Here is a 25152-nt window from a genome sequence, read left to right as displayed (position 1 = left end):
GTTATTTGTTTTTGTTTGTTTGTTTTTTTAACTTTTTATTTTTTATTTTTCAGTGGGTTTTGTCATACATTGATATGAATCAGCCATAGAGTTACACAAATTCCCCATCCCGGTCCCCCATCCCACCTCCCTCTCCACCTGATTCCTCTGGGTCTTCCCAGCCCACCAGGCCCGAGCACTTGACTCATGCATCCCACCTGGGCTGGTGATCTGTTTCACCATAGATAATATACATGCTGTTCTTTCGAAACATCCCACCCTCACCTTCTCCCACAGAGTTCAAAAGTCTGTTCTGTACTTCTGCGTCTCTTCTTCTGCCCTGCATATAGGACCATCGTTACCATCTTTCTAAATTCCGTATATATGTGTTAGTATGCTGTAATGTTCTTTATCTTTCTGGCTTACTTCACTCTGTATAATGGGCTCCAGTTTCATCCAGTTTCATTGTTAAGCATGCCCTTCAAATCTCTATGCCCCTCACTTCAGTTCCACATCCTTAATAACTCATAAATCTCACAGATTCACTAGTCTAAGAATTTGCTTGACTTTGAGTATCCTCAGTTTAAGCTAAGTTTGTTACAGAATTTTGAGATGTTGAGGCATTTCTACCAGACTTTCAGACAGACATAAGTGTTACTTATTTCTTCTACTTTTGAATTTGTACAATAACCATATGAAATACTTAGCAGGTGGACATCAAATTCCCAGAGTATTGCCTTTCACAAAAAGAATGAATTAAGAAATCAGTCATTATATCTGGGCTTCCCTGATAGCTCAGTTGGTAAAGAATCCACCTGCAATGCAGGAGACTCCGTTTGATTCCTGGGTTGGGAAGATCCACTGGAGAAGGGATAGGCTAACCACTCCAGTATTCTTGGGCTTTGCTTGTGACTCAACTGGTAAAGAATCCACCTGCAATGTGGGAGATGTGGGTTTGATCCCTGGATTGGGAAGATCCCTTGGAGGAAGGCAAAGCTACCCACTCCTGGAGGAAGTATTCTGGCCTGGAGGGATCTGAGGAAACTGAAGAATCCTACTTTAGGAGAACAATGAATAGCTCTTTTGTACTTCATTTCAGGTATAAAACAAAGGATTCCAATTAGGAGCACAGTGTACTTTCTGACTGTGAGGCTCTCAGATCCACACAGATTATCATGAAAAGTTGTAAAATATTCTTCCTTTGAAAATACCTAAGTATCAAATCCAAAGTTGCCAAATTTTACAAAACATAATCTTGTTTTAAATAGAAACATGTCATGCCTCAGGGAAAAAACAACTCTGTCTTTCAAAACAAACAAACAAAAAACCTATGGGAAAATATGTACCAACTCAAGAGCTGAAAAGCCTTTCATCTGTTTTCCAGGACCGGGAAAAGCTCATTCGTAGAAGAAAGCATAGAAGAAGTTCCAAACCAATTAAGGTAATGAGGAAACTAGGTTATCAGGCTTTTGCCACACACAAGCACAGCCAGAGGAGTGAAGCTTGCCAAGGCATCTTCCTGCAAAGACATGATAAATCAGATGTTCCTGAACTGCAGCAGAGCATGGGATTTATTTGCCAGAAGAAAATCTTTCCTCTTGACAGTTCTTAGAAGTCCAAAAATGATTGTGTTGTTGAAAAAATAATTGTGTTGTGGATTTTAAGCTGAAAGTGTTTGCTTTAATACAGGTTTTCTGAGTGAAGAACCCACTAGATTTGATGTAGAAAAGGTTATCTGACAAGCTGGAGAGTCATGCTTCAAGAACATGCAAGAGATACACATGATTTGATGTCTCCCATGAATAATATTAGCATCTGATACCCATCCTATAATTGATTATATTTTCATTATTCACTTGGGCAGTATTATTGATAATGCCAATTCTCATATCTGTATAGCCTATTATAATTCACAAAGTTTTGGTATTTAATTTGTCAATTTGTTTGATTTTTTTTAACAGTTGCCTCATTTGATAACACACATTGAGGTACAAAAAATGGGGGGCTTGAATCTACTACTAGTAAAATGTACAAATGTTTCCTACTTTCTAGAAAGATAGAATGATGAGATGTATCCAAAGCCCAAATACACATTTATTTTTTTAATCATAAAGTCTTCTAAAAAAATTAATTATAGACTTTGCAAAATATATGTAGTAGATATTAATCACATTATTTATACTTTAAAAAATAAAAAATAGTAATTAAGTAAAAATTATAAAGCCACTTAAAATGATGCCATTGAATAATAAAGATATGGGAAAATGTTTATAATACTTAAAAACACAAAAAACAATTGCCTCATTTGATTTGAATGTGGAATTAGATGATAGGATTTGATAATCCCCTTCCCATAGTTACCTGAGCTTTCAGTATTTCTTGATTATAGCTTAAATACCCAACAGAATAAATCACATAAAATCAGCATGATATAAAATGTAACATAAGAGAGGATCCAGGGTTTTTATGAGCAGAGCCAAATATTAATGAATCTTCCTCCAAAATATCAGAAGTGAAATAACATAGTAGAAACATTTATTGGAATCACTGTGTTCATGCCTAATATGTTTATTTTATCAAAGAAACATTAAAGGAGCTATGTGTTCTCTGTTCATTTGCATGTCTGCCATTGACAGTGTGTTGGTAATATGTTGACTTTCCCCCCTTAGTTTTTTTGATGAATGTGTACTGTCCCTCCTTTAGAGGCCTGTTTTGGACCCATTTATTGGCTATGATGAGGACTCCATGGATTCAGAAACATCATCCATGGCCTCATTTAGAACAGACCGAACACCAGCTACTCCTGATGATGACTTGGATGAGGTAGGCTTTTTTACTTTTCTCATCTTTTCTGATATTGTCACATCCTTCCTTGAAGGGAGAGAAAAAGCATTTCACTTTTTATCTCCTTTATGAAAAGCACATAATCTCATAACAGTGACCAGTTTTGAGATCTTGCCTGGCTTTGTTACCTCTTGGAAAAGAGCTTCACCTATGTTATGTAGCCCTTGTAGAAACTTCTCTGAAGTTCAGCTCTGTAGCTTGAAGATTCTTTTCAAGATATGTATAATTACTCTCCCAAAGTCTTCATCCAGAGAAAGTGTGAACCAAATGACAAGCTTAGAACAAGCTTTTTTTTCTGATTTATTTTTAGTTAAACTTTTTATTTTATATTGGAATATAGCTCATTAATACTGTTGTAATAGTTTTAGGTGGACAGCAAAGAGACTCAGCCATATATATGTGTACCTGTTCTCCCCCAAGCTCCTCTTTCATCCAGGCAGAGTTCTATGTGCTATATAGTAGGTCCTTGTTGGTTATCCATTTAAAATAGAGCAGTGTGTACATGAACTTCCCAAACCCCCTAACTATTCCTTTCCCTCTCCCTTCCCTCCAACAACCATAAGAAGAACAAACTTTTAAATTCAAGTCTAAGACAGTGTTTAGCAAAGTATGCCCTGTAGGCCACCTTCATCGGAAGTATCTGGGGTGTTCAGTTACTGTCGAAGTTCCTGGACCACACAACTCCTGACTCAGGATCTTGAGGGTGGAATCCCCAAACCTCTCTGATGATTGTGTTATGTTCCCAAGTTTGAGGCCTAAAGCTGTAAAACTATGTTTTTGTAATTTACCTGGGGAAGAAGTTGTTAGATATGAATATATTGAAAGGAACTGGGACTAAAATTCCGATTATCATCTCCTCAAATTTGCATCCAAAATCTGGGTATAAGTTTTTATCATTTGAATTCAAAATTTTCTGTAATCCAATCCCAAATGGGCAATAATCAGAAATATATAAATAAGTAAATGTTCCTTTTATTAATAAATATTTAAATATTTCTGCAGTTTGCATCTTAAAAGTGTTATAGTGCTTGTGCCTGTAATATCCTTTAAAATTAAGAATAAAATTATGTAGAATCCAAAATCATGCAAACTTTTATTTGTCTTCAAACAATTTACATGGACACAGGATGTGAACATAACATAATTATCTTTTGGCTTTTTTTTTAACCTCAAGAGTTTGGCAGCTGAAGAATCAGAGCTAAGATTCCGACAATTAACAAAAGAATACCAGGCTCTCCAAAGAGCATATGCCCTCCTGCAGGAGCAGACTGGAGGCATCATTGATGCTGAAAGAGAAGCCAAGGTTAGTGTATACCTGCGAGAGTGCCCCGAATGGGCTTGCAACAGCCGCAGCATAAAAGTACCATGTACATAAAAGTATCAGTAGGATAGCTTTCCTTGTACCCTTCTCTCCAATGCAGCTTTTGAACTGCTTTATCTTTTATGTCAACAAACGTTGAATCTAGAGACATTAGAACCAGCTTAGATCAATGCTTTTGTTCCTTTAAAGACAGTTGAGTGCCTAGTTCTCATTTATGCTATTTGAAAGCTTGCACTTTCAAAGTTAGAAAATGTTGAATTTTGATAATCCATTTTTTTAGTTTCTTGCTTGAAAAAAAAAAAAAAAAAAACAACTCATCTTTCAAAAGCAGTGGTAGCCAGTTCCTTTTCTTAGTTCATAAGTGCCCAGCATTAGATTGACAGCTTACTGAGAATTATCACTGATAATATCTCACTTAACCCTTGTGCCAGCCCTCTAAGGTAGGTATTTTATAAAAGAGAAATTTGAGGCTCAGAGAGGTTAATTGAATTGCTCAAGATCACACAACTAATAAATGGAAAACTGGTGATTCCAAGTCATATTTTACTAGGTCAGTTATTTTTTCCCATTATCTTGCAACTGCCTCACATAAGTCTATTTTTTTAAAAAACCACACACAGTACTTAACTTGACATTTACTGAGTCCTTGCTGTATTTCAAGCATTGTTCTGAGTATTTTATACACATTATCTTATATAATCCTTAAACAACTCTATAAGTTAGATGCTATTATTAACTCCTTTCTAGAGGGGAGGAAATAGTGGCTTAGTGGAAGTTAAATGTAGCTTAGTTATATTAAAGCCAGAATATGTAGCTTACAGGAAAGCTAGGATACGAACCTAGTCCTCCTGAGTTCAACCATCACCACCATGCCATCACTGCCTCATATGTTACTTTACATGGGTCAAAAATGAATGTGACCATCCAGTGATTTTATCTTGCTTCCTTATTAGAAGGTGTACAGTGTACTGGGGAGTTCTGTGGGAACTATGTTAAGTTGGTTAGTGGGAAAGGATAGATATTATAACTATATATGTTTAAATGGTAGCATTCATACATACATACATGCACATACACATACCTAAAGGAGCAAACACTTTTTAAAAAAACCATGGTGAACTGAAATAAATAGATAAGCAATCATTAGGAAAGGATGTGTGTGCGCTTTCATGTCTATGCCCTAATACTATAAGAGTTGTGGATTCTTTTATCAGTATTTACTACCCATTCTTATAAGCATAGGACTGGTCAATGAAAATAATAACTTATGCCTTGTTTTTTGGAGAGGTGATGATGTAGAAACCAGTTCTCTCTTTAGTCTCACTCTCCCATCAAAATACAGGTTTAGAGCTGTTTATGGCCATTAAAGTAAGAAAACTTACTATTCTGAGCAAAATAGTCTAAAACAAATCAACATGTGGGAAAAAGTAATAAATTCAAAGAAAATAGAAATACAAAAATAGTTAATATAGATGAAAAATTATCAATGAAAACAGAAGACAGTCGTTTCAATACAAGAAATAAATAGGTTAAAGTTAACAAAATTATTAGTTAAAATAATTCATTCAAAGTTAAAATAATTCTCAGGAAGCTAAGTTTGAAATTTTTAACCTGATAAAGGTAAATATAATATTTAACAGTTCAAAGACATATTCTCCTCACAGTGAACAATAAGAGAACAATACTTACTATCGCTGATTTTGTTCAACTTTGTACCAAAGAACCCATCTGGATCATAAGACAATGAAAAAAGAAATATGTGTATGGCCAGAAAATAAAAACAGATAATAGGATCATATAGAGAGAGAATAGAAGAGAATCTAAAAAATAACTGGACTAAATGAGATAAGGTTATTCCATACAAATCAGTGTCCCAAACTGCTGATGTGCATGTGTGTGCACACACATGCACACACATCACACACATCACACACATGCACACACATCACACACATGCACACACATCACGTACATGCACACACATGCACACACACACAAAGCACATGATAGATACATTAATAAATACTTACATAGATTGGATTTAGACTTACATATAAGGCACAAAATTGGCTTTGAAAGAATGGAAATGTTCTGGAGAGGCAAATGGGAGAAGACTTTCCAGAAGGGCACTTGTTCAAAGAAAGAAAGAAATGGAGAGGTTCAAGGCATATTTAGGAAACAAGGAGATCACCAGGCGGTAAGGAGTGGACCCTACCCTGATGGATGGTGGGGAAAGACTGGAAGTACAAGACCAAACTAAGTATTGAAGTATTGAATCCCAAACTAAGCAGTGAATTTTAACCTGATGGTAAAGGGAGCCACTGAAAGTTATATGCAGAGAGTTTAGAATGTAAAAATAGATTTAAAAGTTTCTTCGATGGTAGAAAATTATTTTTTCCTCTCTCTCACTTGTTGAATTCTAATCAGGGAACATGATGGGAAGAAAAATTGTAGAACTACCATTTTACTTATTGAATTCTGGAATTTTGATTTCACTAGGCTCAAGAACAACTCCAGGCCGAGGTGCTAAGGTATAAAGCCAAAATAGAAGATCTGGAAGCGACTCTGGCTCAGAAAGGGCAGGTAGGCATTTGGTTGCTCTCACTTCTGCAGCTGCAGACGATTCAATCTGACCTTCCACTAGATCACCCTGTGCCCATTCAGGACATGGCTTGGCTGTCCACAGTGATCTCCTCAAACTGTGTCCAAATGTTGAGCTGTCTGTTTCTGTCCCTGGTGTTTTGCTGGCCAGAGCGTGAACCCAGCTACAAGAGCGGATGAGGCTGGGCAAGAGAGAGAATGCCCAGGGAAGAGAAGCACTGCACACTTAGCCTAGAGTGATCATGAGCTGCTTAGACCAAGACCCACCCCTCAAGCTGCATTCTTTGCCTCTATGCTACATTGATGGTTCTGCATTTTAATGTTTTCCATCCATATGTATCTAGCCTGTGTGCATTCTGACCCCTTTCACTTTTTGCCTGTGTGGTCACTTCTGAGTCCCCAGAAGGCTGGTCCTGGATTATTCAGACTGAAAAAGATAGGGATAGTGAGCGACAATGAAAAGGGGGTTAAATTTTCCTGGCAACTTTGGCCCCAACATCTTAGAATGAGGAGCTGGCTGGGGTGAGTGACATTTACCAGTCGCTGGCAGGCAAACAAACCGGGTGGAGAGAGGACAGCTCTGTCAAAGTGGTTTGACCACACATGCTCTTTCGTGCCACTCTGAAATGCTGACTGCGCCATATTCTTTGTCAAACAGGATTCACACTGGGTAGAAGATAAACAACTTTTCATTAAGAGAAACCAGGAGCTTTTAGAAAAGGTATGTGGGGCGCAACACCCTAATGGGGCAGAGGAGAGACTGATGAGAGATCCAGGAGCAGCAGGGGGTCCTCTCAGGAGTGGCACAGGGGCGAGGGGACGGGGAGGCTCTCCGGCTGTGCTCCCCTCTGCTGCGCGCCACCCGCACCTCTGTCACCCCATCACCATCAGTTGAGTGGCCCGTGGTATGCATGGCTCTGTGCTGGGCATTGTGCCGATTTGAAAGACGTGATCCCTGAAACCTATTGATTTGTTGCATATATATATATACTGTATATTTACTGTACATATATATATACCCATATGTGCACACATCCTATGTGGTTGTCCATCTACAGGAACACTTATGAATAGGACTGATGACTTTGTACAAGGAAGTGACTCCAAGACATACTGCAACCTGGCATTGACTGGGTTCTCACTGTTAATTTTTTGCTAATATTGGCTGCTTATTTATGTATTTGTTTTATGAAAGAACGTTTCAAAAGATACATCCAAAGCACAAAAGAACATGTCCCAGAAGTTGTTCAACAAATCAAGATACAGAGGAATGGTTTTGACACAATAGATAGAATTAATTTAGGTTAGCTGAACGTAGGCTTTTGATTTGGGGCAGTGAAATACAACAGAGATCATTTTATATTCAAGCATGGCTTTTCTTTTGGTATTAATATTTGCCTTTGGTTACGTAAAATGATTACAAAATAATCTTATATTATTCTTGCCAAAAAGAGAATTTGAAAGAGCAAGTGAGTAAGGGAAGTTATTCTGAAGGGTGACGCAGAGTTATGTAAAAATTATTTTAGGGTTGTTTCTACCAATATTGACTGGTCTTGACAAGTAATAAAAATTAACTACAACGCCCTGGTAAGCATGGAAGGGGAAAGAAGATGGTCGTCTCCCTTTCCACTGGTCGTGTCTCACTTTCTGCATGATGAGAGACAGAACTGATGTATAGAAGCAGGGTAGGTGTTCCAGGATTGAGAACTGGTGCTTTCAGAAAGGTTAATGGTCCCTACAAAGAAACTTTACAGACACTGACCCTGGTTTTTTAATTGCAGCCACCTGTGAACCTTTAATATGATGGCTAGTCCTAAGCACCAGATCCAGGAATCTCCCCAGATATCCCATCTCTGATCTCAAACCAAGATTCTAGGAAATAGTCAACTTAAAAAAACTTTCGAACATTTACTAAACCACAAAAATCTAGTGTAAAAAACTTGGTTGACTACATAAATTAATGTCGTATAGTATCTCACTTCCCCCAGATTTATTTTTCTATATCAAGAGGCTAAGTGAAAAGAGAATTTTAGTAGTCTCCGAGATGCCCAGTGATTAGTGTTATCACACTGTTTATCATCTAAAAAAATAACTCCCATTATGTCTCTGTCTGATTTCCTTTGGTCTATAAAGGGAATTTTTGAGCTCAGCCTTCTGAGAGTAAAAGAAAACCAAAGCCACAATAAAACTAAACAGTCTACTTCAAGTGTTTACAATTGAGAAAGTAAGATTTACTCTAGATTAAAAAGCCCTTGATTTTTTATTTCTAAATTCAAGATTTTAAACAGTTACTGTACAGAAGGCCCACTCACACAGCTAATATTGAAGGCAGCACCAAACCGATTGCAGATCATGGAAATGTTCTGAGGCCTTGTGGACTTGGGTTCTGTGTATATATACAGTATATATACAGGGCAAGGCAGGTTTGTACACAACAAACTTAATGGCATACTTCATCAGGTTATACTAGACATCCTACAGGAAAACCCTATGGGAAAACAGAAATGAGTGGTGTCGTTTTGGATTGAGGAGCCAGGGGAAGCCTCTTGTGGTAGGAGATGTCATGGAAATATAGGATTTCCTCACATAGAAAAGGAAAAGGGAGAGCCCTTTTCAGACCAAGATGAGCCGACAGAGCTCCTGGAATATTCAGAATATAGGGTAGATCTGGGTTTCTAGATCCAAGTGCATGTGATTGCATGTGAGTGAGTGTGTGTATGTATGTAGACATGACAGTGATAACACCTAAATATGATGAGCAGATTATTAAAGTTTTTTATTTCCATATTGAGACTTTGACTTTATTCTGAAGGTGACTAGAATTCAACAAAGTTTTGTGTAGGATCAGAGCTGTTTTATAAAAACTATTTCTTCAGCAACTTGTAACTCCAGAAATAAGAGGTGTCAGTCTCCATTGTTTGCACCATATAATCTAGTTCTTGGACACTGTCCCTGACCACATGGGACAAATTCATTTTTCACAGGGTCCCTAGACCTGGTCTCAGTGAATGGAGTATCCTCCAGCATTTTCCTCTATGACCCAAACAATTCAACCAAAGGATAGCTAGAAGGAAAGCCAAAGATTTATTTTATTCACATGTACTTGGGATTTTTTCTTCATGACCTGGATGATTTATTCACTGAGTAAATGAATGCTGTCCATGCTTGCTTTGCAAAGTTGTAGATGCTTTTGTGCAATGTCCACCTAACTTGAGGATTTACTTTATTAGATAGAAAAGCAAGAGGCAGAAAATCACCGGCTTCAACAGGAACTACAGGATGCCAGAGACCAGAATGAGCTGCTGGAGTTTCGAAACCTAGAACTAGAAGTAAGGAAATGATGATGATGATAAAAATAATCGTAACAACATACACTGATCCCACTCTATGTGTGAGGTGCTAAATTAAGCATTTCAGATACATAACACTCACTAGACCTCATAGCCACAACCAAGATTTGATTGATGAGGCAATTGAGGTTAAATAACTTGTCCAACTCCTGGGACTAGTCAGTGGTGAAGCAATGATGCAACTCAGAATTGTCTGCTCAGATACTGTACTTTACAACATGGTTGCCTTTATCAACAAGGCTAATGAATAATTTTTAAATAGTCTAAGTAGATTTCAAACTTCATAAATATTTCATTTCTTTTACATAATCATTTCCATCCTCCATTTCTAACTCAGAAAAATTTCTTTTATATATTTTAAAATGTACTATATTACAAAAGTATTTTATTGTTAGACTCTTGAATTTGTAAGTAAACTTTTTATTCTGTAATGCATTATGCAGAAGGCTAAGAAGCAAGGTAATTTGTTTTAGGAAATACTCTGGTTAACCTTAGTTTCAGAGTCTATATTTTTAAAGTAAAACATAGTCAAATCAGATTCTGATTGTATCATGCAGAATCTGACTTAGGGTCCAGTTGAAATATGCTGATATGTAAAGGATAAGAAAATTTCCCATTTGATTTATTTGTTATTTTGCCAGCAATTTTCTTCTTGAAGATATTTCACATTAGGTTTGAATAATATCAAACATTAGGTTTGAATAGAGTTTGCAGTTGGCATGCTTCAGTGAAGAAGTCAGTCATTTTGGTAGCCCACTTATCTTACTCATCAAGCTTGAGTGAATTGAATATGCAAAAGGCCCTGAGCTGCCATAAAGCTTCATGGTCAGAAGAAGATTCTTTGTGACACCTGAAAGCTCTAAATATTCATACAGTTTAAAATGGAACTCCACTTCCCAAATTTCCCTGATCAAAAAATTTGCAAACCTGGATGACACGGTGATAAATTCTTCTCCCACAACTCTCAGTTGACTAATCAGTTCTTTTCCATTACATTCAAGCTTGAATATCTTGAGTTCAATTTCCTATTTTTTTTTTTTTTGCCAAATGGCATATTGATAAACTGCTGAAATAGCATAGAGAACATAGACAACTGGTTTAGTGATTAATCAGTTGTTGCTTTTTTTCCAATTCCTATATATTCTTTACTGTATTTCAAGGAAAGAGAGAGACGATCCCCTCCATTTAATCTGCAAATTCACCCATTCTCAGATGGTGTGAGTGCTCTCCAGATCTACTGTATGAAAGAAGGTGTCAAGGTAGGCGCATGTTTCTTTGTGTGTGTTGTAGACAGAAGAGCTGGGAATTGGAAAAGGGGAGGTTGCTGGTCACCGTTTGGCCTTTCAGTCACTGGGTGTCATTTTGATACAAACCATGTAGGAGCTGAAAATAGTCACGTCTATGGGAGAATTAACAGAATGTGTACAAATAAATGTGTGACATATATATGAATGGTAACAGCAAAAAAGAAAAATAGGAAACAATGATTGTTTAAAAGAGATTGATACAGATTCAAAATATGTGTAAAGATAATTACCCTTGATTATGTAGAGGAAATATTAAATAAATTCACTACTTATAGAAACATATTTCAAGGATGCCAGATAAAAAGGTATTTGTTGTGCTGCTCTGATGGCTGTGGAATTCATCATCTTGGAATTTCAATATTAGAAGAAATCTAGAAATCATCTCACCACTATCTCTTTTGTTGTGAGTGTTTTAGGTAGGATTTCCCTTTTGGGCTTCCCTGATGACTCAGACAGAAAGAATGTGCCTGCAATGCAGGAGACCCAGGTTTGATCCCTGGGTGGGAAGATCCCCCAGAGAAGGGAATGACTACCCATTCCAGTATTCTTGCCTGGGAAATCCCACTGACAGAGGAGCCTGGCGGGCTACAATCCATGGGGGGTCGCAAAGAGTCAGACACCACTGAGCAGCTGACACACTCCCTTTCAGAAGGCTTTAGGGATTATAACATGTTGTTCACTTAGACATAGTATATAATTTTATTTTTAGTGATATTGGAATACATTTTAAATGTTAAGGTCTAGTGGAAGTGGCTCCATCTCTTGGAAAATATACTGTCCTTGCATGTGACAAAATCACATAGCAACTGTCTGTTCCAGATGTAAGGCTCGGAATCCTCCTGCCGATGCCTTTTGCATGGCCCCTCCTGCTCCCACTCTGACTGCCAAACATACCTGCTTTAGTTGCCTCCTCTTTACCTCTGAGCCTGAGCTAGACTTTTGTATTTCTGGAGATAGGGATCTGCTATACTGTTTTCTATGGGCTTCCCAGGTGGTGTAAAGAACCCACCTGCCAATGCAGGAGACTTAAAGAGACTTGGATTTGATCCCTGGGTTGGGAAGATCCCCTGGAGGAGGTCATGGCAACCCACTCCAGTACTCTTGCCTGGAGAATCCCATGGACAGAGCAGCCTGGTAGCCTTCGGTCTATAGGGTCGCAAAGAGTCGGACACGACTGAAGCGACTTAGCACGTGCGCGTGCACACACACACACACACACACACACACACACTGTTATCTGAACATAAGTAAGAGGAGAAAGTGGTACTAATGGGGAAATCGGGTAGAAAATTGTGCTTCCTTGACTTCCATTGTAAACCATTCTCATGTTGTTTAAACTTCTGGCCTTCCTGGACTGCATGAAAATTTGTAAACCAAAGCAATTTTTTGATCCAGCTGTAAATGAGAAGCACTTCACCTTGTCTTTTCCTTAGATGTTTTGTTTTTAAATAAATCACAGACAACCTAATCCAACGTATGTAATTTATACCCAACAGCACTTTAAATGGTACAGTGCTTCAAACTGATGGGGGTAGGGCGATATAATAAAAATAAGCTATTTTCCATAAGTGGAATTAATACTAAATACCCAAAAAATGAAAGTGCACTATAGTTTTCTATGCAGCTGTCAAAATCTCAACCAGGTCAGATCCCATTAATTAGAGTGATATTGGCTGGTTATTTAAATTTATTACTGTTTATACTTGAAATCTACCACAGTCGGAACAAATTTTCAATAATCATGAGAAAAAAAAATCTACTGAGAAAATTTTGAGTTCTTATACATCCTAGACCTTTTATATACTATCTCTTTGTCCTCAAATCAGCCTGTGAAAGAGATGTTTATTACCTCCATTTTGCAATTGGCGGAATTGAAAACGCATTGTTAAGGAGTTTTTTCAGGTTCACACAGCTCATAAAAAGCAGAGTGGAAATGTAAAACCAGTTGTGATTGATTGAAAACAGCTCAAGAAGGTACAGGTCTTAAAATGTCCTCTCTCATTTAAGGTTAGGGCACTGATAGAATGGTTATGCCACTCTTACGCCTTTGACTTGAATGCAACTCCTTGATTTTGCAGGATGTGAATATCCCTGATCTCATAAAGCAGCTTGATATCTTAGGTGATAATGGGGTAAGTAATGAATAAAGTGCAGTATAAATATGAACTTGTCTAAAGAGAAGCAAGAAATACTTGCCAATGCAACATGTGTAAAATAAGATCAAGTGAAGGGAACTCTATTCAGTATTTGTAGTAACCTAAAAGGGAAGAGAATCTGAAAGAATATATATGTGTATAACTAAGTCACTGTGCTATGCACCTGAAACTAACACAACATTGTAAATCCACTAGGCTTGTAATACATACATACTAACGTACATACCTAAATTGAAAAAAACTTAAAAAATAATGACAAGTGAGACTCCAGGTTCACTTAAGCTTACATATTCCGGAAGAGAATCAACAATTTATCAGGCCACTCGGTTTAAGGATTATAAGGGTCTCTGCAAGGTAGTGGCAGAAGTGGGAAGGCGAAAGGTGCTTTTCTTGGGCACGTTTCAGGTTTGTATGCCGACCACATCAGCGGTGATTAAAGCTAATCACCTTCTAACTGTTGCTGGGAGGCATTCGGCATAAAATTAATCAGTCATGCGGTTGCAAATACTGCTAAATAGTAGGGTTGGTGGCAGCCCCATAAAAATGAACCAGGAAACTATAATCCTTTTTCTTTCTAAAACACCTTCCTGACAGGGTCAAAGCATATTAATTCAGTGGGAGGACCATTCATTGAGATAATCGGTGAATGATGCATGTGGGTTGAAGTGGTCATGCTATTTTTTCCCTTGAAAAATTATCAAAGCAGAGAACAAAATCAATTAAATTGTATCAAACTGCTATGAAGAGATTACTTTTTATTTCATTTTGGTTTCTGCTTTTCTTATGACTGTTAATGAAATATGTTTACAGTGAAACATAAAATCAAGTCAGAACTAGAGAGATATAAAAGCATCACATTTAATGTACTTTCTACAGGTTTTGAATGAACTCTTTCTCAGAATTATTACTAAATAGGATAGACTGTAAATGTTCCATGCATGTATATGTGACAGGCAAGTTAGGTCGTACTTTCTAACAGTGTAAATGTCCAAAGTGTCTTCAGCTTATTTTCTTTCTCTCCCCCTCACCCCGCACAGAATTTAAGAAATGAAGAGCAAGTGGCTATAATTCAGGCCAGCACTGTGCTGTCCCTGGCAGAAAAGGTAATAAATTGTACTAACATTCAAATCATCTCAGTGTCTGACTTAACACCTGGGGTTGAAGGACATTCTCTTCGCACCTGATTTTGAGTTACTGAATACCTAATAAATATTTTATTCTTAACCCAGCTAGAATGAGAATATACAAAATAAGAGTCTACACCCTGATTTGGGGTGGGTACTTTGTAGCCTCTTAAAAACATACTTCTGTAAACGTGCAAAACCTGGATTACATTACTGAAGTCACTGTTTTAAAACCTGGGGAACCAATAAGGAAGACGTTTTAGTTAAGAGGTGGAAAGTTGGAGCAGCAAGGCTCTTTCCATGGGTTTTTCCTTGGATGTGTTCCAACTGATCTTGTAACTTGGTGGTGGCTCCCTGCAGATTCATTCAGAAAGCCTAACTTGAGGACTGTCAGAAGGGCAACGCTGAGCGTTCTCTCGCCCCCTTGTGTTTAAATCTGGTAAATGCAAGGGAGAAAAAAAGGAAAGACCCAAGCGAAGAAGCCTGGTAACTGGCTGTATTCTGGGCGCCTTGAAAATCGGCTGTAGGAAAATACTGACCTGGTTTTCAACAAATCATTGTCATGAAAATTGTGGGTCTGTTTTAAATAAATTCTGACTCAAGAACGGTTAATCATTTGTGTAGTTTAGGGGAATTGGAAGGAATATGAGTTGGAAGTTTTAATTAAATTATAATAAGAACTAATATTCATTATAATTTGCATGATAATGAACATGTGTTTATGTAGAAAAATTTATATTCAACTTTCTTTCCCTTTAAGGAAAATGTAATAAAATATCTAAAAAAAAAAAGAAAGAAAATCGGCACATAGTTAACTGGTGCACACAGTTGGATGAAGTGAGAACTGTAGTATAAGTTCCTTGAGATTTTTTTTTCCCATAAATGCATAGAAAGCATGTTGTAAATTAAGTGAAACCATGAGCAAGCATTCACCTTGCTCCAATCTAGTTTAGTTACTCAAACAAATTAATGACATCAAGAAAAAATGGCAGAGGTAGAAAGATTTCTATAACATGAAAAGGTACTTAAGAAATAGTGAAACGATCCTTCTTTACATCTTGATTCAAGCAAACCAAGTGTGAAAAAAGCAACATTTTGCTGACAACTAGGGAAGTTTCAATATGAACCAGGTATCAGATGATGGAAGGAATTAAAGTTAAGTTTGCAGTGTGGAAATGGCCTTGTGGTTGTGTTCTTTTTTAAGACCTGAAGCGTTAGGGATACATCCTGAAGTATTTAATGGGAAATGTCTGGGATTTGTTCTTTAACTCTTTCTGTCTGCCTATACATATTTCTATCCTTTGGTCCTTTGCACCATTGCTTTTGTCAAGATTTTCCCTTCTCTTTTTTACCTTTGTCTGGCTAAATATTAAACTTCAGACCCTCCCATACATGGGGAAGCCTTCACTCACCCAGGTCTAATTAGGTCTTCTTTCTCTGACAACTGTAACACAAACACCTTTTTTTTTTTTTTTTTAATTTATGCTGTTGTTCACTAGATTATGAGTTCCATGAGGGCAAATCTGGATTCTGTTTTTCACTCTTTGTTTTCCTAGTTTTCCAGCCCAGCACATTTAGTAAGAGCTCAATCAGCATTTACTGAATAAGTGAATTCATGAAGACACTCTTCCAGTGATACAATAATAGAGAAAGCACAGTCTTACCACCAGTTCTGCTACATTTATTTGGCAGTGATAGCCAGAGCATCTCATCCAGTTGGGGTCGTAAAGGGCTTTTCCTTATTGCAGGAAGTCACTTTAGTTTAGGACTACAAGGAAAACTTGGGACAGTTTCTACGAAAGGCAGAGACTACTTCATTTGACAGTTCTCTTAAAAACATGATGTACAAGAGAATTTGTTTCTCAATGGTAAGTGGACAGCAAGCTGGAGGAAGCATTTTAATGAAACTAGGTGGTACACAATTGCAATATGAGGTTGTGCCCAGAAACCCATGACTTTGGACTGAAATTTGTTTCATGAGGGAAGTTCTGTGTATGTTCAAGAGTTGAGAGACTAGCATCTCTCCATGACTAGCATCATGTCTTTTTGTATTTCCCCATGTTCCTTACAGCCAAACAGCTGTTATATGTGACAGCTCCTTGCAAAAATCAAGGCTTTAATATATAGAAAAATGTTCAGTACACTGCATAATTTATCACAGACCAAGAAAAAATAGCTAGTAGTGAGGCAAATTTCTAACAGTGCAGAAGTACAGCAATGAATGTTAACCAAAAAAACTAAAATCCTGTTGAGTACCTAGTAGATGCAATACACTGTGAATAGGGCCTTAGGTTAATTACCTTCTTTACTCTTCCCATTATTATTAATCCCATTTCACAGATAAGAAAGTTGAGACTTAAGAGTAACCAGGTAATGTTTCAAGCCCACACAGCTGTGAAAAGCTAAGATTGGGATAAGACCTAAGGTAGCTGGGAAAGATTGAAGTCAGGAGAAGGAGATGACAAAGAATGAGGTGGTTAGATGGCATCACCAACTCAAAGGACATGAGTCTGAGCAAACTCCTGGGAGATGGTGAAGGACAGGGAGGCCCAGCAGTTCATGGGGTTGCAAAGCATCTGTCATGACTTAGCAACTGAGCAACAACAAAGTTGACCTCTAGGACCTATACACTTAATTATTTTGCCCAGTTGCCTCCCTGGGGGATAAGCTGTTGGTTAACTTCGTAGAGACCCATTATAATAATTTATTCTCTGAAACCATATATGTGGTAGGCTCACACTATATTATCCAAAATCTGAATTTATTCAGGGTGTTGATCAGTGCTAATATTAATGCCATCTAATGTTAATGATCTAATACTTAGAGCAATATATTCTAAGTATTAAGAAAGTAAATTCTCTGTGTGATTTAAATTGTGTCTCTACTCAACAAAGTGATTCTTCAACATGTGGCTGTAATCAGTTTCGTATACTGAAAAATTGCCCTTTCTCCATCTCACCTGTTGTTCTTTCTTTCTTTGTGCTCCCTCCAATCATGGAGATTTAGACGTACCTTCAGCTTGGAACCTGCCCCTCACTTTTGCCTGGTCATCTCTGACTCATTTTTTGCAGTTCAGTGCAATGTCATTTCCAAGAAAGCCTCTCATGGCAATCTCCAATGAGGGCAAATTATGTGTTTCTTATTCACCCTCACATCCCTGGTACCTAGCACATTGCCTGACACATGGTAGATTACGATGAAGGCATTTGTTGAATGAAGAGTGAATTAATGGATGAGTGGAAAATTATAAACTTGTTTCTGAGCTAAGAGATAAAATGCACTGAGAACTTCAGTTCTTAGTCGACTTCCTGAGATAGCAGAAAAGACAGCAGCTCAGGAGAAGGTACCATCTAGACCACATCAAGCAGTCATGTCAAACCCTGTGTCTGCTTTACTCCATAGTGGATCCAGCAAATTGAAGGAGCAGAGGCTGCCCTGCACCAGAAAATGATGGAACTGGAAAGTGACATGGTGAGTAAAGATGAAGTATCATAAAAACAAAGAAAAATTGAAATACCCCTCAATTTCAAATTATATTCTCTAAAAATGTCACATTGTAATTTTGTAGTATTTCCAAGACTAATGCTGAAGAAAATCCAGTTTGATGTTTTTTTTCTTAGGCTAAATAAATTTTCTACCATATATAATTATAGTAAACATTACAGAAATGATGGGTATGACTTTGATATTAAAAATCTCCAAGCCATCTGGCTCCCGTTAAGATGGCTGCTACTAAAAGCAGTAACATACAATGATGAAAATGTGGAGAAATTGGAACCCTATGCAATATTGCTGGGTGTATAAAATGGTATGGCTGCTATGAAAAGCAGTATGCTTAGTGATTGCTCAAACAATTCAAAATGGAATCACCACGTGATACAACACCACTTCTGGGTATATACCCATAATATTTGAAAGTGGGCTCTTGAAGAGATTTTTGTATATCTGTGTTCAAAGCATCATTATTCACTATAACTTAAACATGGAAGCAACCCAAAATTCTGTATCAGTGGATGAATGGATAAGCAAAATGTGGTATATACATCCATGGAATATTATTCAGCCTTTAAAAAGGAAGGACATGCTCCTACATGCTGCAGCATGACTGAACTTTGAGGACATATGCTAAGTGAAATAAGTCAATCACACAAAGACAAGTACTGTGTGATTCTACTTATATAAGGTACCTGGAGTAGTCTGATTCATAGAAACAGAAGACACAGTAATGATTGTCAGGAGCTAAGAGGTTTAATAGGTACAGAGTTTCAATTTTGCAGGTAAAAAGAATCCAGGAGATTGGCCTCATAACCTTGTGAATATACTTCATACTAGTGAACTATACACTTAGAATGGTTACGATTATGAAGTTTGTATTATATGTATTTTGCCACAGTTAACTTTTGTTTAAATCCCCCAGCCTGGGAATTGGTCCTTATTAACATAGAGCAATGCATAGAATTTGATAATAGTACTGTCATTACTGTTGTCACTATTACTAAAAACTAGGTAGTGATTCCTGTTAGGTCAGAGAATCTTATAGTAAAAACAACTTGAATTTCTATAGCATGTGACAGCTTACAAATTTATAAGATTTGCTTATATTTTACACAGAACTTACATTTTACCAACAGGTTAGACTCTAAAGTCAAAAGATTTAATAAGAACTGTCTATATTCAAAATACCCTTGAACACTTTAAATACAAAAATTTTAATTAGGCAATCAGATTGTTACAAGCACAGTTCTAGGCACTGGAGCTCAGATGTAATCAGCTGGAAGTCAACAGCAAAATTGCATACAGACATAGCCTCTCTCAAAATCAATGCAGGACTTCCGTGGTGGCACAGTGGATAAGAATCCCTGCCAATGCAGAGGACACAGGCTTGATCCCTGGTCCAGGAACACTGCACATACTGCTGAGCAAGTAAGCCCATGCGCCACAACTACTGAGTCTGCGCTCTGGAGTCCAAGAGCCGCAGCTGCTGAAGCCCGTGTGCCCTAGAGCCTGTGCTCCACAACAAGGGAAGCCACCTCAACGAGAAGCCCGTGTACCACAACGAAGAGTAGCTCGCACTCACCGCAACTAGAGAAAGTCCAGGTGACCCAGCAACGAAGACCCAGCACAGCCAAAAATAAAAAATAAAAACAGGGAAAAAAGTCAGTGCAATCAAGCTTACCTTCAGCATTGGAAGAGATCCTCGTTCCTGGTTAAGCATACAAAGAAAGAATTAACTTGTGCTTAGGGCTGTGTTCTGTACAAAGATATATTTTTTTAATGCAAATGGCAGGATGCTTGCAATGTGAGAACCACACAGAGACTGAGGACAAGCAAGGTAGCATCAGATTTACATCTCCTGGATCATCCTGGCTTTATAGCAAGAGCAGACACTCACTCATTAAGTAGCAGTGTGGGTGGAATCACTCCCACTCTCTGAATTACTATCTAGCTTTGCGTTTGCTAATGATACACAGTTGAGTTTGAATAAATTAAGTTTCTTATTATGCACCTCTGCTCTATTACATTTCATAACATTCTTATAAAAATATGCTATCATAGTATATTAACACAGATATGCTTATTAGTTAGCATCTATAGCATTTATCTTGTCAAAAATCTGTCCTTAGGGACTTCCCTGGCAGTCTGTTGGTTAAGACTTGACTTCCACTGCAGGGGTCTCCTCTTCAATCCCTGGTCAGGGAAGCAAGATCCTACATGTCATGCAGTGAAGCCATAACAAACAAAAAAATCTATCCTCTTAAATTGATTCTAAAATTCTTTAAGACATTCCGTGTTGTCGTTTTACGCTTCTTTCCACTGATTTTTACATTCCCTGTGTGAAATTGTAAAAGTTGAACTATTTCCCTAAAAGACAAGATCTCTGACCCTACAAAGACTAGTGATTTGTCTTACAGTGGAATTAGAGAAAACATTAATCACTACAATTTAGATATCACTTTCTTGTTAACTAAGCTGACTCTATCTACTAACATGGCCATTTTTTCTAGGAACAATTCTGCAAAATCAAAGGCTATCTGGAGGAAGAGCTAGACTACAGGAAACAAGCCCTCGACCAAGCATATATGGTAGGTACAAGAGACATTCAAGACTCTTGAGTGTTGATGGTTAAATGCTCTGTAGTAAAGCATCCTGTGTGATTTGTCATGTCACGTGTCTGAATAGACCACAACATGCAGCTCGCTTATCCAGGGGTTTCCAGTTCTCATTTTAGAACAAATGTATATCTCTAGCTTTTTGCTGTTGTAATGCTATTATAATAGTTAATAAATATTTCATTGCAATTCATTTTTCAAACAGTTTAATTATGTTGTTAAATAATATTTAAATGAAAGACAGACTGGATGACAGTGTTGATTACAGAGAAATTTTATTAAATCAAATATGATTGTTGGGAATCCTAATCTTGGGGTAGAATAATGATGTATGTAACATGATATGTATTTTCAATTCATTTATTTCTTACAATGAGGTATAGGGAATATTATTATTTCTATATTACATATGAGAAAATGAAGGCTTAGAGAGAGGAAGACCTTGGCCCAGCTTGCTGAGTACGTAATGCTTAGGTTTGACTCCAGACATTGTGGCCATAACTACTGTAATCCAGCCACAGTGAGTGAGACTATATGGGGGAAATGGGCTGTACCTTTCTCTCTCCTCCAGATTATGCTGACTCAGGAGCACATTTGATCCACTCCCCTGCACCAAATTCATAAAGCATCATTCTTAATGTTGGACTGCAGCTTGGATTTCTTCTCTCTGGGTGGGCACCACCCCACTCAGCGCGCACCCCCCCCGCCCCGCCCCCCACCCTAACGCAGTGTATTGACTCAAGATAAAAAGAGGAAACTTAAAAGTTTTTATAATGCTTTCCTGGAAGCAACCTGAATTGCTGTTGGGAAAAGAGTGAAGCACTTAGCCCCTGCTATTAACAAAGATGAATTGATACTCCCCCTCCAAGTTGAGTAAGAGATTCTGAGCACCGCCTGATGGGGAAGGAGAGTTGCCCTCTGCTTAGAGAATAAAGAAGGAGGGGATTTTTCCCTCCCTTCCTACCCTTTCAACCTTACCTCCTCTACCGACACATGATAACATTAGACCATGTGTGTGAGTCCCAGGACTGAAGACTCATTCTGATCATTATCTTTAACTTTTAAAAAGTAAGTCGACCCACTTAGTCCAGGACAGGAGCTTGGAGGACATCCCTCTCCAGGTCATGTCCTTTCACCTCTGTCAGAGTCGTGGGGATAAGATTATAGATCGTGGTAAATGTATCTGAAGCATGTGAAAGAAAAGAAAACTGGGCTGTACAAAGCAGTAGACTCTTCACCTAAAAAAGAAGAGCCTCGAGGCATTTTACAGCTACAGCAACTACAAATCTCAGAGTATTAAAAAACAGACCAATTTCAAAGAGTCTTAGGCTCGATTTCCCAATTTTTAAGGAAAAAAAATGGAGACTATAAAGCCATCATCAGAGGTGTGTCATGTGGAGAGAGGTGGCACTGCGTATGTGTGTGTGAAATACCGCCAATTTCCAGTATTCTAACATGGACCACTTTGCAATGCTTATTTCTAAATAATATACTGCCATGATAGATATCTTTAAATATCTGTCAAATGAAAGAGAGAACAAATTTATTCTCAGCTACCTTTGAGAATAGAAAGATATACAGTTATAACAAGGTAAGGACTTCCTAAAGAGGAAAAGTATGTGAAATAGACAGGATCCAGGAAAAAGAAGAAACTCCCCTCCATCAGGGAAGTTTACATATTGGCTAGATGACCCTTATGGCATCTTATAAAGGGAATCATCAAAAGGATATTTAAGCTGGACAAGCTTTGACATTTATTTTGTTGCTATGGTCCTGTGAGGGTAAAATAATCCATCCCTCCCCATATACACACATGTGTATGTTTATACACCACATGTAAGATACTAAACTCCAAAGTTTTCTAATTCTATTTGCCAGAGAATCCAGGAACTAGAAGCAACTTTGTACAATGCTCTGCAGCAAGAAACTGTTATCAAATTTGGTGAATTATTAAGTGAGAAGCAGCAGGAGGAGCTGAGGACAGCAGTGGAGAAGTTACGGCGGCAGATGCTGAGGAAGAGCAGAGAGTATGACTGTCAGATTCTCCAGGAGAGGATGGAGCTCTTGCAACAGGCCCACCAGGTGAGGATGGAGGTACCACATCTGCGTTGGGTGGTGCTAAGCACATGGGACCTGGTGCTTAGTACGGAGTGTCGATGGGGTTATGCAGAATCCTGAGAGCTAGAAGCTATTTTCAGAGAGTAAAATAAATAGCTGCTGTTTCACACCAACACTCAGAAACAGGGTGATGGTTTCTTAATGAATTAATCTGAAGAAAATTGGCAGTTCAGAAGCACTGTGTCATGCTCCTGTTTTTTGCAACAACTTTGTCATGAAATAATGCCCTTTGAATTTCATGGAACCTGACCATGTCCCTTTTCCTGGGAAGGGACTCTTTGGGACTTTTTCCAGGACAGAGATCATGCTGTTTTTCACCCCAGTCCATAACCAAGGCTGATGGAATCATCAGAAGAGGGTAAAAGGGAACAAAGGCCTTTCTCTTTATTCCCAGAATAAACAGCAGCAGCAACAACAAAACCTGGAAGCCACCTCTGATTTACTGGCATTTGCTGTAGGTCAGAAACTAAATTAAGGGCTCTCCTTCCATCATTTTATTTAATCTTCACCACAGCCCACTGCTTTAAGTATTCTTATAATTGCAACTTAAAGAGATCATGATACTGAAGAAAAAAGTGCTTAAGTCATTTGCCCAAGATGACAGATAGTAAGCTACAGAGCAAGAATTACAACCCAGATCAGCCCAACTCCAAGGCTAGTGCACATAAACATTGCACTATACTGTCTTCTACAGCTTGAGTCATCTATCATTTATATGACTTTCCTAGACCAGCAAGGCTCAAAATAAATACCCAGTATTAACTTATAGCCAGCATTCTTAATTTCAACTATTTGTTCATATCATTCCTTGGCAGGCAAAGACTAGGGTCCTGGTCAAAAAGCAGATTCTGTAATAATTCCAGAATTGAGAGTTCCAGGCTAGTGCACTTGGTACTCATAAGCTGTAATAAGCAACTGGTATGAAATCCAGATAGGCTATACAAGAGGTGAGAATCATGTGGTCATTAGCGATCAAGGTGAGTGGAAAAGGAACAGGGGTTAGTTTATGACACCAGTAAGAACAGTTTATGGGGAACATGACATTTATCACACTTCAGTTGTAGCCAAGAATTTTGTGGATCTTTATAGGCTAATAAATTACCCAAGTTAACAGGAAACTCTGAAGCCATTTTGTTCCAAAGATAATAAACGCATGCATTGGTTTCTTGAGAGTCCATCATAAAATTTTGGATTTCAACTCTGAAGAGAGTTTTTAAAGGATTTAATAATAGACTCAACAGAATCATTGCTTCTCTAAGAGAATGAACTTGTCCTCTTGATAAGTATTTTTTTGAATGTAATAGCATTTAATTTCAGCAAAGTGGGAAGTGTGTCATAGAACTGTAGAAGTGTTTATTTTTAAGATGGACAAATAGTTATCTAAATTTATTTATGACTAAAATTTTGTCAGTGCTTTTAAGTGTATCTTCAATCAGCTAAGGTACTTTACTCCCAAAAGCGAAGGTTCTGTTTAATCTGGTCTGAGCTGCTAGTTGCATTATATTTTTAAGTTCCCACTGCCTTTCACAAAGGAGAAAAGGAAAGATATATCCATCTGAATGCAGAGTTATAAAGAATAGCAAGGAGAGATAAGAATGCCTTCCTAAGTGAACAGTGCAAAGAAATAGAGGAAAACGATAGAATGGGAAAGATTAGAGATCTCTTCAGGAAAATTAGAGATACCAAGGTAACATTTCATGCAAAGATGGGCACAATAAAGGATAGAAATGGTCTGGACCTAAAGAAGCAGAAGATATTAAGAAGAAGTGGTAAGTATACACAGAAGAACTATACAAAAAAGATCTTCATGACCCAGATAACCACAATGGTGTGATCACTAACCTAGAGCCAGACATCTTAGAGTATGAAGTCAAATGGACCTTAGAAAGCATCATCACGAATAAAACTAGTAGAAGTGATGGAATTCCAGCTGAGCTATTTCAAACCCTAAAATATGATGCTGTTAAAGTGCTGCACTCAGTATGCCAACAAATTTGGAAAGCTCAGCAGTGGCCACAGGACTGGAGAAGCTCAGTTTTCATTCCAGTCCCAAAGAAGGGTAGCGCCAAAGAATGCTCAAACTACTGCACAGTTGTACTCATTTCACATGCTAGCAAAGTAATGCTCCAAATCCTCCAAGCTAGGCTTAAATAGTACATGAACCAAGAACTTCCATATATACAAGCTGGATTTAGAAAAGGCAGAAGAAACAGGGGTCAAATTGCCAACATCCTTTGGACCA

General features: G+C 37.8%; 1 protein-coding gene across 1 annotated transcript in view; it reads left to right on the top strand.

Annotated features, from left to right (window-relative positions):
- Positions 1 to 25152, top strand: part of JAKMIP2 (janus kinase and microtubule interacting protein 2) — a 194118-nt gene that overhangs the window by 151461 nt on the left and 17505 nt on the right. The window contains exons 8-19 of the mRNA XM_065935713.1: positions 1364 to 1420; positions 2683 to 2802; positions 3998 to 4126; positions 6644 to 6727; positions 7404 to 7466; positions 9976 to 10074; positions 11256 to 11354; positions 13481 to 13534; positions 14596 to 14661; positions 18085 to 18153; positions 20688 to 20765; positions 22671 to 22874. Of these exons, the coding sequence (XP_065791785.1) occupies positions 1364 to 1420; positions 2683 to 2802; positions 3998 to 4126; positions 6644 to 6727; positions 7404 to 7466; positions 9976 to 10074; positions 11256 to 11354; positions 13481 to 13534; positions 14596 to 14661; positions 18085 to 18153; positions 20688 to 20765; positions 22671 to 22874 (1122 nt within the window). The remainder of the gene's footprint in view (positions 1 to 1363; positions 1421 to 2682; positions 2803 to 3997; positions 4127 to 6643; positions 6728 to 7403; positions 7467 to 9975; positions 10075 to 11255; positions 11355 to 13480; positions 13535 to 14595; positions 14662 to 18084; positions 18154 to 20687; positions 20766 to 22670; positions 22875 to 25152) is intronic.

This window comes from Muntiacus reevesi, chromosome 1 (assembly GCF_963930625.1).
Source record: "Muntiacus reevesi chromosome 1, mMunRee1.1, whole genome shotgun sequence".
Classification (NCBI taxonomy): Eukaryota; Metazoa; Chordata; class Mammalia; order Artiodactyla; family Cervidae; genus Muntiacus; species Muntiacus reevesi.
Note: the sequence above shows the minus strand (reverse complement) of the source record. Positions and strands in the feature narration are given on the sequence as shown.